The sequence below is a fragment of the Scyliorhinus torazame genome, chromosome 5 (genome assembly GCF_047496885.1).
Source record: "Scyliorhinus torazame isolate Kashiwa2021f chromosome 5, sScyTor2.1, whole genome shotgun sequence".
In the NCBI taxonomy this organism is placed as follows: Eukaryota; Metazoa; Chordata; class Chondrichthyes; order Carcharhiniformes; family Scyliorhinidae; genus Scyliorhinus; species Scyliorhinus torazame.
The window spans coordinates 146,438,023-146,452,779 of NC_092711.1; the positions used below are offsets into that span (position 1 = coordinate 146,438,023).

Sequence of the window (14,757 nt, forward strand, 5' to 3'; positions counted from 1 at the left end):
CCGACCACCGGGCCAGGTCCCACCTAATAGTCACCATCAGCTGTGGAAAGTTGGCCCCATATAGCTGTCTGAAAGGGGGGGGGGGGGTCATTGACATTCCCAAATATTTAAATCCCAAGGGGGAACCATCCGAAGGGGAAGTTAGCAAGATGAGGGGCCTTATCCCTCAACCCCTCCCCACCGGCATTCAGTGACCCCCAGGCTCCACTGGTCCCTTTGGAAGAGAAATCCAGAGAATCACAACCCTCTGAGGGAAGAGATGACTGTAAATATATAACGTAGCTACAGCACAATATTACACGATTGAAATAATAATAAATATACTTCATTATAGAACCATAAACAATATATCTAATATGTACCAAATAACAACACTGGACATATCTCTGTCCGATATTAATTTACTGTCCCCTTAAATATCAGCCATCTCCTGGGAAAGCAGCCCTTAAATTCTGAACTTCAGGAAACAGACCATTCTTTTAGCCAAATAAATAAATGTGTCAAGCTGAGGGAGCAAAGGATGTCAATGTCTTTAAGACAGTAAGAAGTCTTACAACTCCAGGTTCAAGTCCAACAGGTTTGTTTCGATATCACTAGCTTTCGGAGCGCTAATGAGAACAAACCTGTTGGACTTTAACCTGGTGTTGCAAGGCTTCTTACTGTGCTCACCCAGTCCAACGCCGGCATCTCCACACAGTGTCTTTAAGAGAGAGAGAGAGACCTGGGCCAAGCTTTCCAGAGTCTGCACCCTCCCTGGATTCACTTCCTTTCAATTGAAGGTGAGAATGAGAAAAGAAATGGAAAGGGGGAGAAAATAAAGTGTTTTACTCACAGATGTTGGAGACAGGATGAGGTTTTACCTTCACTTCCGCTGTGACATCACAATGGAGCCCTCCCTGAATCAGCCAATAGGAATTACTCTATTCCGCGGAGTCGTCACTGGGTTCCAGTGCGCAGACGTGGGAGCCCCGCCCGTTCGAGCCCCGCCCGTTCAACCCACCCACCCTCCACACCTCCTCGAGACAAGGTTTCCAGGCAACCGGCTGACGGCTCCGACCAGAGCTGGAAGCAGCTCGGTGTTCTCCCCCCCCTGCCTGAGACTGCGCATGTCTAAAGGAGAGTGGATGCTGCGCATGTGCGGGGGAGCTCACTTCATGCTGAGGCATTGGCCAATGGGAACAGTTACGCGACCGGAAGGACTCGTGTCCTTCAGCCAATCAGAGTGCGGGGTTGGTGTGACTGAGCTTCACTCCGGCGGAAACTTCCTCCTGGGCCTTCATCAAACAAACTTCCAGACGCCGCTGGTTCTCCAGCATTCTGCAACTTACATCAGCAGTGACAGAAATGATCACCACCCCCCCGGCCTGAGCTTTACACGTCTGGAGGGGGCAATACCAGGGGCCGAGGTAACGGAAGAACTCAAACTCTTCCTGAAAATGTGCAGTGAATGAAGTATCTCTGATCAGGGAGGCATCAAACCTCCACTTTCTCGTCCTGGGGGTGAGCCCTCGAGCAGAACCTCCAGAAAACCGGGGGGGGGCGGGGGGATGGGCTTTACTTATGATGTTCCCTGTGGTGCAAGTGGACACCAGGTCGTTCTCGGCACGAAGAAGTCGGCGATTCTAGTCTGACATTGCTGTGGAACGGGAAAGAAGGTAAAATCTCCGCCCCTCGGGTGCAAAGTTCCCCAAATATCCACATAACCCACCTCCTCACAAGCCGAGACCAACGCCCTAGCTTGTAGGCGGGGGGGGGGGGGGGGGGTGGTGCCTGGTAACCAGGAGCTTATCCACCAGAGGATATATGTGGCCGTTGAAGTGACCAACCACAAAAGAGTTAGTCGAAGCTAACAGCAAAATCCACAAAAGCCTTCGCAATGAACTCCGGGGAGTCGTTCGGGCATCCAAAGACATTCATTATTGAAACAACATCTCCATGCACCAAACCTCTAATGATCACATATCCATCTCCTTTGTCCTTGGTACAGGTTTCAACCTTAAAAGGGATATTTTTATTAATAAGGATTGCCACACCCATGCTACTTGATGACAAAGAGGCAAAGAAAATCCTTCCCAACCGATCCAGCCTCAATTTACAGTGTACCTCATCATAGAATCCCTACAGTGCAGAAGGATGCCATTCAGCCCATCGATTCCACATCTGCCTTTGAAAGAGGACCCTACCTAGGCCCATGACTCCACCGTGTCACTGTCCCCCAGTAACCCTACCTAACCTATTTGAACACTAAGGGGCCAATCCACCCAACTTGCACATCTTTGCCCTGTGGGAGAAGCCATAGAAAACCCACGCAGACATGAGGAGAAGGTGCAAACTCCACCCAGGCAGTCACTCGAGGCCCGAATTTAACTTGTGTCCCTAGTGCTGTGAGGCAGCTGTGCTAACCACTGTGCCACCTTGCCGCACCAAATGAGTTTAAGCTTGATGAGATTCCTGCAATAAAGCTATGTCGACTTTCACCTTAAGAAAGGAGAGGATTTTTTTCCTTCTGATAGGGCGATGGATGCCCCTGACATTCCCTGAGAAAATTTGCAGATTAACTGCCGCCATTAGCTAGACGACAGAGAGAACAGGAACATATTTTCACACCACAGTCGGGTATGCGCCATGACCCCCTCCTCCAACTCATTTTACACCAAAGGCACCAAAATTTCCCCAATCTGCTCCTTTCCCGGATAAAAGCCTCGTCTGTACCAGAGTAGGATAAGTCAACAACACATAAACCCTCCCATAATAACAAAAAGACAAAAGAATCATGACCACAACAGATTCAAGGGGACATTCCTCAATATGACTGAGGACCCGGAGGATTAACCCCACTGCCAGACTATTACCCTCGGGATATCTTCTCTAAACTGAGGAGAAGAAAAGAAGGGCCAACAGGGAATGGGGATCGCATGTCCTTCCCACATTTTAGACCCACCCGTGAAAACCTGCATCCACCACCACCCACCCGTTGGCAATGGCGCCACTCGGTTCTGCCATGATTAACGTTCGGATAATAGAAGAAAGACGACGGATAATAAGCACACGGCACATCTACCATAACTAAGATAAGATAATATGAGTCCCTGGGACACTCGAGGGAGGAGAAGAAGACATTCAATCGGCCCTCACAGAATAACAACTCCCTTCAACAGGATAAAAGATAACAAATTCAGACAACAAAACAGTGATAAGGAAAGAGTCTGGATTAGTTAGTCCGAGCTGCAAACCATCCCTCCAAATCCTTACCCTTCATGGATTTAATGAAGGCTGATGCAGTAGTCGGATTATCAAAAGACTTGACGGACTTGTCGGAGACAATTTACAGGGTCTCAGGATAAAGCGACAGAATTCACTCCCGCAGCCTTGAGTTCCCTTCAAACTTCATCGAAGCCTCGATGCTTCGTTTGTGTGGCTGCCAAAAGAAGGAAATCCTCACTCCCTCATGGAGCCAGGTCCCACCTCACCTTAACTGTCTCCAGGACCCTCTGGTGATCTCAAGTTGTGGAAGCGAATGATTACAGGCCTGGGATGAAAACTATCTCTCGGCCTCAAAGACAGGATCCAATACCCTTTCTAATTTGAAACACCCAGGCTTCACATCTAGCTTGAGAAAACGTGGCAGCCGGTCCTCGAAGGACCTGACGGGAGCCTCACCCTCCACACCTTCTGGCAGGCCGACAACTCGGATGTTCTTTCTCTGACCCTCGGTTCTTCAAGTCCCCCAGGACCTCCCCCACGGCACTCAGACGGTTCTCCAAGGATTTAATTCCTGCCTCCGCTGAGGAGGCATCTTGCTCAACGTTCAGAATTCTCTCCTTGGGTTTGTCGTTCCTTTTCTTGGTGTTTTACAGCTCGGCCTCATGAGCTCACAGATATTGAGTCAGCTCACTCAGCCTCTGGTCAACAACACGGAGAATGTCGCTGACATAGGTTGGTCAATGACCCCACAAAATAGACGTGCAGGCTTGATGGGCTGAATGGCTGACTGCAGCTCCTGTTTGTTATGGTCTCTGTGTCCAGGACAGGAAGCAGTGAGCATGGATCTGTCAATCAGCTTTAATCAGCACCTTCAGGAGAATTGGGAGGGTGAATATTAGATATAGCAGGGTGAGAATGGAGAATGGTGTGTGTGGGATGGAGATTTACAACTTTTGGGGAATGAGAGAGGAAAGAATGTTCGATAGAAACTACAATTGTCTGTTCTGAATTTCTATCCTGTGCTGACAGTGATGTCTTTTGTAAATTGATTTTACAGGACAGTAGAACAAGAGGAATTACAGACAGAAATCTCAAACTTTACGTCTCAATCTGACTGTGTCTCAATTCCTTGGAACTGAATATCACCGGACTTTGAATCTAGAAGGAGAAATGTTTGTCTAATCTGTCGGCTTCAAAAGATTTTAACCATCAGTGTGACTGGAAAAGCACCGATCCAGACACACCCGAGTGAGAGTTATCCAGAACACTGACTGTGGAAAGAGCTTTAACCAGTTACACAGCCTGAAAAAACATCACATCATTCACAGCGGGGAGAGATCGTACACGTGTTCTGTGTGTGGATGAGGCTTCAACTGACTGCCCGACCTGGAGAGACACGAGGAGACCCAACACATGGAGAAACCGTGGAAATGTGGAGACTGTGGGAAGGGATTTAGAGCCCCATCACAGCTGGAAGCTCATAGACGCATTCACACTGGGGAGAGGCCATTCACCTGCTCTGTGTGTGAGAAGGGATTCATTCAGTTATCCGCCCTGCGGACACACCAGCGAGTTCACATTGAGGCGAAGCCATTCACCTGTTCTCAGTGTGAGAAGGGATTTACTACTTTATCGAGCGTGCGGATACATCAGCGAGTTCACACTGGGGAGAAGCCATTCACCTGCTCTGTGTGTGGGAAGGGATTCACTCTGTTATGTGCCCTGCAGACACACCAGCGAGTTCACACTGGGGAGAAGCCATTCACCTGTATTCAGTGTGAGAAGGGATTCACTCAGTTATCCAGCCTACAGTCACACCAGAGAATTCACACTGGGGAGAGACCGTTCACTTGCTCTCAGTGTGAGAAGGGATTCACTACTTTATCGAGCCTGCGGAGACACCAGCGGGTTCACACTGGGGAGAGGCCGTTCACCTGTTCTCAGTGTGGGAAGGGATTCACACAATCATCCGACCTGCAGATACACCAGCGGGTGCACACTGGGGAGAGGCCATTCACCTGCTCTCAGTGTGGGTTGGGATTCACTCAGTTATCCGCCCTGCAGTCACACCAGCGAGTTCACACTGGGGAGAGGCCGTTCATCTGCTTTCAGTGTGAGAAAGGATTTGGTGATTCATCCACCCTGCGGATACATCAGCGAGTTCACACTGGGGAGAGGCCATTCACCTGCTCTCAGTGTGGGAAGGGATTCACTACTTCATCGAGCCTGCGGATACACCAGCGAGTTCACACTGGGGAGAGGCCTTTCACCTGCTCTCATTGTGCAAAGAGATTCACTACTTTAAAGAGCCTGCGGATACATCAGCGACTTCACACTGGGGAGAGGCCGTTCACCTGCTCTCAGTGTGAGAAGAGATTCACGACTTCATCGAGCCTGCGGATACACCAGCGAGTTCACACTGGGGAGAGGCCTTTCACCTGCTCGGAGTGTGAGAAGGGATTCACTCGGTTATCCAGCCTGCAGACACACCAGCGAGTTCACACAGGGTAGAAGCCGTAAACCTGCTCTTAGTGAGAGAAGGGATTCAGATATCCAAACACTGCAGGAACCCTAGCGAGTTCACACCTGGAAGAAGCCATTCACCTGCTCTGAGCAGGGGAAACATTCAATGATCCGTCCTAACTACCGAGACACTAGCGAGTTAATTCTGGGGAGAGACCATTCACCTGCTCTCAATGTGGGGAGGGGTTTTGTGATTCAGCACACCTGTTGTGACTCCAACAAGTTCACAATAAATTACAGATGTTGGCTCCGTTGTTATTGTTTCTGCTCTCACTGACCAGAAAAAGGTGTAATTCTGTTCTCTCTGCCATCTAAAGACTATCTCCAGATCATTTGGTGAATTCAGAGTGATGACTGCTCTCAGTAGAGAATTTAAACCTGATGTTCTTCTGTAAAAAGGATTTTTGTCTTACGGATGTTAAAAGGAAATTTTAAGGATTACTTATAGTATTGAATTCTTTTGGGGGTGTATTTGAATTGATGGGTGCTAAGATGTTCACTGTATGTTTTAAAAAGGTTAACTGAGTTCATAGAATAAACATTGTTTTACTTTAAAAATTACTTTTAAATTTCTGCTGCACCACACCTGTAGAGTGGGCCGTGTGCTCCCCATACCACAATCTAGTAAAAGTTGTGGGTCAGGTGAACTCCATGATACACTTTGGGGTTCTCTAAACCCTGGCCCATAACACATGGTATGAGGGGCAAGTTGTCTGTGGTAGATTGGAAAATTACAATAAACATATCACTGAAAGTGGCAACGCAGGTGGATAAGGAGCTAAGAAGGCAGCCGGCATGCTTGTCTTCATTGATGTGGGAATTGAGTACACAAAATTGTCATGTTAATGCTGCAGCAGTACAGAACCTTAGTTAGGCCACACGTGGAATATTGCCTACAATTCTGGTCCTCACCAGATTACCAAAAGGTTGTGGAGGCTTTGGAGAGAGTACAGAGGAAGTTTACCAGGATGTTGCCTGGCCTGGAGGGTATTAACTATGAGGAGAGGTTGGATAAACTCAGATTGTTTTCACTGGAAAGACGGAGGTTGAGGGACGACCTGATAAAAGTTTACAAAATTATGAATGGCATGAACACAGTGGATAGTCAGAAGCTTTTTGCCAGGTTGTAAAAGTCAATTACCAGGTGACATAGGTTTAAGGTGCGAGGGGCAAATTTTGGAGTTGATGTGCGAGGGAAATTTTTTACACAGAGGATGGTGAGTGCCTGAAACTCGCTGCCGGAGGAGGTGGTGGAAGCAGGTACGATAGTGACGTTTAAGAGGCACCTTGACAAATACATGAATAGGATGGGAATAGACGGATACAGACCCTGGAAGCACAAAAGGTTTTAGTTTAGTCAGACATCATGATCCGAGCAGGCTTGGTGGGCCGAAGGGCCTGTTCCTGTGCTGTACTGTCCTTTGTTCTTTGCTGTTCTTTGTATGACAATAGACAATAGACAGGCAACCACTCGCATTTTATTTACATAAAATATAGATTCCTTTAAGAAGCAAAAATTAAACAGCAAAAGTGAAGCTATCGTGGCGAATAAGAAAAGTTAAAGATTCCATTAGATCAATGGAGGAGACAATATAGTAGTGAGTCTGAGGATTGGGAACTTGTTTTAGAATTCAGCAAAGGAGGATCAAGAAACTGATAAAGAGAAAATAGAATATGAGAGCAAACTGAGGAGAACTGGAAAAGCTCCGATAGGAATGTGAAAAGGAAAAGATTAGCAAAGACCAATGTGGGTCCATTCCAGGCAGAGACAGTACAGTTTATAATGGGGAATAAGGACATGGCAGAGAAACTAAACAATGTGAGTCTGTCTTCACAGAGAAAGATATAGAAATCGTCCCAAAAACACGAGAGAACCAAGGAACTATTGAGCACGAGGAACTGCAAGAGATTTGTATTAGTGAAAAAGCAGTACTGGAGAAAATAATGGGATTGACAGTTAATAAATCCCCAAAAGCTAATGCTCGACATCCCAGAGTGTTGAAAGAGGTGGCTGTAGAGATAGTGGAGACATTGGTGATCATCTTTGAAAATTCTATAGATTCGGGAATGGTTCCTGCAGATTGGAAGGTGGTAAATGTAGCCCCAATATTTAAGGAGAGAGAGAGAAAATGGGGAACCACAGACCCATTAGCCTGACATCTGTATGAGGGGAAATGCTACAATCTATTATAAAGGATGTGATAACATGCGAATTAGGAGCAGGACTAGGCCACTCGGCCCCTCGAGCCTGCTCCACCATTCAATAAGTTTCCGGTGATCTGATTGTGACCTCAACTACACAGAGGCTCCTTGGAAAATAAATCTTGGGAGAGCATAAGAATATTCTTTATTATAATCATCTTTATTATTGTCACAAGTAGGCTTACATTAACACTGCAATGAAGTTACTGTGAAAATCCCCTAGTCGCCACACTCAGGCACCTGTTCGGGTACAGAGAGGGAGAATTCAGAATGGCCAATTCACCTAACAAGCACGTCTTTTGGGACTTGTGGGAGGAAACCGGAGCACCCGGAGGAAACCCACGCAGTTTTGGGGAGAACGTGCAGACTCCGCACAGACAGTGACCCAAGCCGGGATTGAACCCAGGTCCCTGGAGCTGTGTAGCAACAGTGCTAACCACCGTGCCGCTGTGTCAGTTGTGGGGAACAAGGAAATGGCAGAGGAGTTAAACAGATATTTTGCATCAGTCTTTACGGTGGAAGATACTTCGAATATCCCATCAATACTAAAGGATGTGGAGGAAGCAATTAAATACCATCACTGGAGAAGTTGTATTGGACAAACTAATGGGGATAAGATAAGTCCCCTGGATGACTGCAGCCTAGGATCCTAAAAGAAATGGCTGCAGGGATAGGGGATGCATTGATTGTAATTTTCCAAAAATCCTTGGATTCTGGAGAAGTATCAGAGGATTGGAAAACTGCCAAAGTGACAACCCCCGATTCAGAATGGGAGGGAGGCAAAAATGAGACACTATAGGACGATTAGCCTAACATTTATTATTGATAAAAATGTTGGAATCAATTATTAGGAAGTAATAGCAGCACATTGAGAAAATCATAATCTAATCAAGCAGAGTCAGCATGGCTTTGTGAAAGGGAAACCGTGTCTGACTAATTTATCAGAGTGTTTCGAGGAAGTCTCAACCAGACTGGATAGAGGGGGACCAGTAGATGTGTTGTATTTAAACTTCCAGAAGGCCTTTGACAAGGTACCTCACAAAACGTTAAGTCATGAGATAAGAACCCATGGTGTTGGCGTGGATAGAGAATTGGCTAATGAGCAGGAAACAGTGAGTGGGGATAAGGGGCTCTTTTTCAGGTTGGTGACCTGTAACCAGTGGGGTTCCACAGGGGTCAGTGCTGGGATTGCAACTGTGTACAATTTATATCAATGACTTGGAGGGAGGAAGCGAACGTACTGTGCCCAAATTTTCAGACAACACAAAAATAGGTGGAAAGGCAAGTTGCGAGGGGGATACTAACAGTTTGCAAAGAGATATTGAGAGGTTAAGCAAGTGGACAAAAAGTTGCCACATGGAGCATAATGTGGGAAAATGTGAAGTTCATTTTGGAAGGGAGAACAAAAGAACAGTATTATTTAAATGGAGAAAAACTGCAGAAAGTTGCAACACAAAGGGACTTGGGGGACTTGTGCACGAAACACAGAAAGCTAGCAGACAGGTGCAGCAGGTAATCAGGAAGGCTAATGGAATGTTGGCCCTGATTCCAAGGGGGTTGGAGTATAAGAGTCGGGAAGTCTTGCTGCAGCGGTACAAGGTGCTGGTGAGACCACATCTGGAGAACTGAGAGCAGTTTTGGTCACCTTATTAAGGAAAGATATTATTTCATTGGAGGCTGTTTAGAGAAGGTTCACGAGGATGATCCCAGGTATGGAGGGATTGTCTTAGGAGCAAAGGTTGAACAGGTTGGGACTCTGCTCATTGGAATTTAGAAGAATGAGAGGTGATCTCATTGAAACATATAGGATTCTTAAGGAGCTTCACAGGGTAAATGCTGAGAGGATGGTTCCCTTCATGGGAGAGTCTAGGACCAGAGGGCATCGTCTCAGAATAAAGAGGAGCCAAATTAAGACTGAGATGAGGAGGAAAGTCTTCTGAGAGTCTTTGGAACTGAGAGTTGTGGGGACAGAGTCCTTGTGTATATTTACGGCCGAGATAGATTGTTGATCAGTGAGGGAACCGAGGATTACAGGGAAAGGGCAGGAAAGTGAACGTGAGAAATGTCAGATCAGCTGTGATCCTATTGAAAGATGGACCAGGCTGGAAGGGCCGAATGGCCTACTCCTGTTCCTATTATGTCTGGTCTTAGTATGGTCTTATTCCCGCGTACCCTCCCGATAACCTTTCACCCCATTGCTTTTCAAGAATCTATCCAGCCTGCTTTCAAAATATTCAAATACCTTGTTTCCACTGTCCTTTGAGGAAGAGAGTTCCAAAGACTCCAAACTCTCTGCCTTAAATGGGCAAGTTGTTACTTTTAAAGTGACTCCAATTTCTAGATTCTCCCACATGAGGAAACATCCTTTCCGCATCCACCCTGTTAAGGACTCTCAGGATCTGAGATGGTTCAATTAAGTTACCTAAACTCCATCGGACACAAGCCCAGCCTGTCCAATCATTCCTCATAAGACCAGCCTCCAATTCCAGGTGTGAATTCATTAAACCTTCTCTGAACTGCTTCCAACACATTTACATCATTCCTTAAATGAGAGCAATACTGTACACGCTGCTCCAGATGTGGTCTCACCAATGTCCTGTACAACTGAAGCATAACCTCCCTACTTTTGTATTCAATTCCCTTCACAATATGCAATAACATTCTATTAGCTTTCCTAATTACTTGCTGTACCTGTTACTCGCCTTTTGTGATTCATGCTCTCGGACACCCAGATCCCTCTGAATCTCAGAGCTCTGCAATCTCTCACCATTTAGATAATAAGCTTTTTAAATCTTCCTGCCACGTGGACCATGACACATTTTCCCATGTTATTCTCAATTTGCCAGATTTTTTCCTGCTCATTTAACATATAACTTTGTAACCTCCTTATGTCCTCTTCACAATTTACTTTCCTGCTTATCTGTGTACCTTTGGAACATAGGAGCAGAAGTTGGCCATTCAGCCCATCAAGCCTGCTCCACAATTCAATACGATGGCTGATTATCCACTTCAATGCCTTTCCCCCCACACTATCCCCATATCCCTTTGTTCTTGGTATTTAGAAATCTGTCAGTCTCTGCTTTAAACACACTCCATGACTGAGCTTCCACAGCCCTCTGGGCTAGAGAATTCCAAAGATTCACAACTTGTAGATTTCTATTGATCAAATGATTGCCCTGTTCTATTCCCATATCTCTGCCAGTTTATTTCCCTCAAAAGCCCATCCAATTTCTTTTTGGAAACAGTCCATCATCTCCGCTTCTACCCCCCTCCTCAGAAGTGGGTTTCAGGTATTTCACAAATACTGCCAAACTCTGGTTCAAGATTTTCCTCAAAAGTAAGCGAGAACCAGAGGGCAAAGAAGGAGGCCATTCAGTCTACCATTCCTATGCTAGCTCTTTGAATGAACAATCGATTTGGTCCCATCACCCTGCAAGTTTATTTTCCTACAGAATCTATTCAGTTCCCTTTTGAAAGCTGCAGTTGAATTTACTTCCTGCACCATTGTCAGGCAGTGAATCCCAAATCACAACTCGTTCTGTTTTAAATACTTTCACGATACACTGTGTTTGGATTTTCACGGGGGATTTGAAATGGAGAGAAAGACATGGTTGTACAAAATCAAGTCTCAGTCTTTATTGATGATCTTCATGAGTGGACTGAGTGTGATATGTCCAGGTTTGGGCACTAGTTCTGAAAATAAATTACATTTATTTGAGTGGCACAATGGCACAGTAGTTAGCACTGTTGCCTCACAGCACCAGGGACCCATGTTCAATTCTGACCTTGGTCACTTGTGTGGGGTTTGTATGTTCTCCCCATGAATGTATGGGTTTCTTCCGAGTGCTCTGGTTTCCTCCCACAGTCCTAAAATGTATGGGTTAGGTGGATTAGCCCTGATAAATTGCCCCTCAGTGTCCAGGGATGTGCAGGTTAGGTTATGGGGTTACGGGTGAGTGGATATGGGTAGAGTGCTCTTTTGAAGGGTCGGTGCAGACTCGATGGGCTGAATGGCCTCCTTCTGCACTTAAGGGATTCTGTATCTATTTCTATAGCACCTTTCGTGACCACACAATCACCTAAAGCTTTTTACAGCCTTTGAAGTACTTTTGAAGTGTAGTCACTGTTGTAATGTCGGAAACTCTCGGTATGCCTCATTAATAATATTTTGTTTTAAAAAACAATCACTCGTCAATCTTCACTGTTATAAGTAGCAAGGTTAAGGAAACCATTTTAAACTCTAAAACGTGACTGGACCTTTATTTAAAAAATTCATTCTGTATAAACCAAACTGTTTCTAGATACTGCTGAATGAGGCAAAATTGTTTAAAGAACAAATTGTTCCAGAATTTTGTAAAGCTATAGAAGATCATATATTGCCAAAGTCTGGCTCAAATCGAAGACCCATTGTTCAATCCAATCAAAGTTAGTAAGAAAGAAAGTGATTGTCTTCCATAAAACAGACTTTTCCAAAGAGTGGATATTGTATTAACCAAACGTATTAATTAAAGATTACTGTATTAATTAGCTGCCAGTCAGTAACAGATGATTGATTAAGAGCCTTAATTCAGTTACAATGAATCAAAAATGATTTAGTAGGTATAGTGAAAGACTGAGTTTTATTTGCTGTAAAAATGTAAAAGCTTAATTGCTGTGTATGGAAAGAATGTGCAATGAGGATAAATGTACTGGCAAGAGAGACCTTCAAACTCTGATTAGCCTCAACTTTTGAAGCTGTATGAATAAGGGATTGTTATAGAATCAGATAAAGGGATAGTATGAAACAGTTCTATTGTATTCCTGTCTAAGATAATGAGAGAAGGTGGTGTCAGTAATTGGGGATCCAATTAAATTAATCCAGTGACCAAATTGACCAATTGTCATATTACAACAGACCCAACTCTGACGTGAAGTAATGGTCACTTTGGGGATAAAAGCAGAACATCTAAAGGTCTTCCATGCTGGCCAAGTACTGAAGATTCCCGAGGCCGAGTTCCAAGGAAATTACTGTCAAAGGAGCCAGAGAGGGTAACGCTCCTGCAGACTGATTACCCGCATGAAGTTGTAAAATTCAATGTCTAAAAAGTTTCTTTGAATAAACTTTTTAAATTTAATATCAAGAGAATTCTGCCTTTGCCTTAATTGCCTTGTCTGAAACAAAGTGAATTTATTAAATGGTAGGTTGGGTGTGGCTGAAATCAATAAAGTTCCAGATAACAAGTTCAGAAAACATAAATCTTCAATTTAAAAACTTGAATTTCTATAGCACATTTCACAACCACAGGATATCCCAAAGTGCTTTAAAGCAAATGAAGTACTTTTGAAGTGTAGTCACTGTTGGGCAGCATGGTAGCGCAAGTGGATAGCACTGTGGCTTTGCAGCGTCAGGGTCCCAGGTTCAATTACCCGCTGGGTCACTGTCTGTGCGGAGTCTGCACGTTCTCCCCGTGTCTGCGTGGGTTTCCTCCGGGTGCTCCGGTTTCCTCCCACAGTCCAAAGACGTGCAGGTTAGATGGATTGGCAATGATAAACTTCCCTTAGTGACCAAAAAGGTTAGGAGGGGTTATGGGAATAGGGTGGAGGTAAGGGCTTAAGTGGGTCAGTGCAGACTTGATGGGCCGAATGGCCTCCTTCAGCTCTGTATGTTCTAATGTTGGAAAAGCAGCAACCAATTTACACACAGCAAGATCCCACACACAGCAATGTGATAATGAGCAGATGATGTGTTTTTAGTGATGTTGATTGAGGGATAAATATTGACCGGGACACCGGGGATAACTCCCCTGCTCTTCTTCAAAATAGTGGCTGTGGGAACTTTTACACCCACCTGAGAGGGGCAGACAGGGCCTCAGTTTAACATCTTATTTGAAAGAAGGCTGTTCTGACAGTGCAGCACTCCCTCAGTGCTGGGATGAGGAAAAATGAAACTGAATTTAGCCCACACGTCCCTGGACTGGGATTTGAATCCACAACCATCTGACTCAGAGGTGAGAGAGCTGCCCACTGAGCCACAGCTGACACTATAGACAATACAAAGTTAGAAATGGAAAGTTACCCACTAAAAACCCCACCCACCCTTTGCCTCCAGTGCCTAAATCTATTAATAAACACCCCAGCATAAATAACATGTTTGACTGACAAATGATGAAGTGTTGGTTTAGAGCCACTAGTTTCGACTTTCCATTTGAGCCTCGGGCACCTTTCTGTCTCTAGCTCGTGTCAATGACAGCCAGGCGACGGAGCTGAGGCTGAATTTAGCTGAGAATAATTGGGGTCTGTGCCCAGTTGGGAAACTTCCATGCATGTCGCACTAATAGAGAGACAGGAAAGTGCTGGAGGTCTGACTGGGAAATGGGCCTCCAAACGATTATTAAATCGGTCACTCAGAGCTAAAGAGAAACCCGTCTCTTTAAATACATATACAGGGAAGAGGCTGCAATGAAATCTGTCCCTTTTAACCTGCACAAAAGCAGGAGGCTCAGATTCACAGGCTGCAGGAGGAGACCATTCAGCCCATCGTGCCCCTGCTATCTCATTGAAAGGATTCTCTGATTCATCCAACTGCTCTGCCCTTTCCCCACAGCCCTGCAAATTCTTCCCTTTCAAGCATTTACCCTTTGGAAAGATACAATTGAATCTGCTTTCAGGCAGATCAGAACAACTCGCTGTGTCAAAAAATAAAATAAAATCACATCTCCCCCTCTGGCTCCTTTGCCAATTCCCTCAAAGGGACTCACTTTCTGTGAAAGAGCCTGTCAGCCCTCTCACCCACTTTTCCTAAAGTGCAGTAATCTAATCACGAAAAGTCCAGAAAAATCTAATATTTTT

At 45.2% G+C, this 14,757-nt stretch overlaps 2 protein-coding genes across 4 annotated transcripts in view; both read left to right on the forward strand.

Annotated features, from left to right (window-relative positions):
• Positions 1–14,757, forward strand: part of LOC140421927 (uncharacterized) — a 120,475-nt gene that overhangs the window by 22,122 nt on the left and 83,596 nt on the right. The gene's annotated exons all lie outside the window — the stretch shown is intronic.
• On the forward strand, positions 1,136–13,054 carry LOC140421922 (uncharacterized). Of its 3 annotated transcripts, none has more exons than XM_072506894.1 (2): positions 1,136–1,406; positions 4,262–13,054. In XM_072506894.1, exon 2 carries the CDS (start codon positions 4,618–4,620, stop codon positions 5,713–5,715), a length of 1,098 nt encoding a protein of 365 aa, XP_072362995.1. In that variant the 5' UTR covers positions 1,136–1,406; positions 4,262–4,617; the 3' UTR covers positions 5,716–13,054. The 3 variants fall into 3 exon arrangements, with proteins under 3 accessions (XP_072362995.1, XP_072362994.1, XP_072362996.1); XM_072506893.1 differs by lacking the exon at positions 1,136–1,406 and adding an exon at positions 1,547–1,655; XM_072506895.1 differs by lacking the exon at positions 1,136–1,406 and adding an exon at positions 2,521–3,936.

Excerpts from the sequence above, each read along its gene's own strand:
- LOC140421922 (XM_072506894.1), top strand. The coding sequence starts at position 4,618 with ATGGAGAAACCGTGGAAATGTGGAGACTGTGGGAAGGGATTTAGAGCC.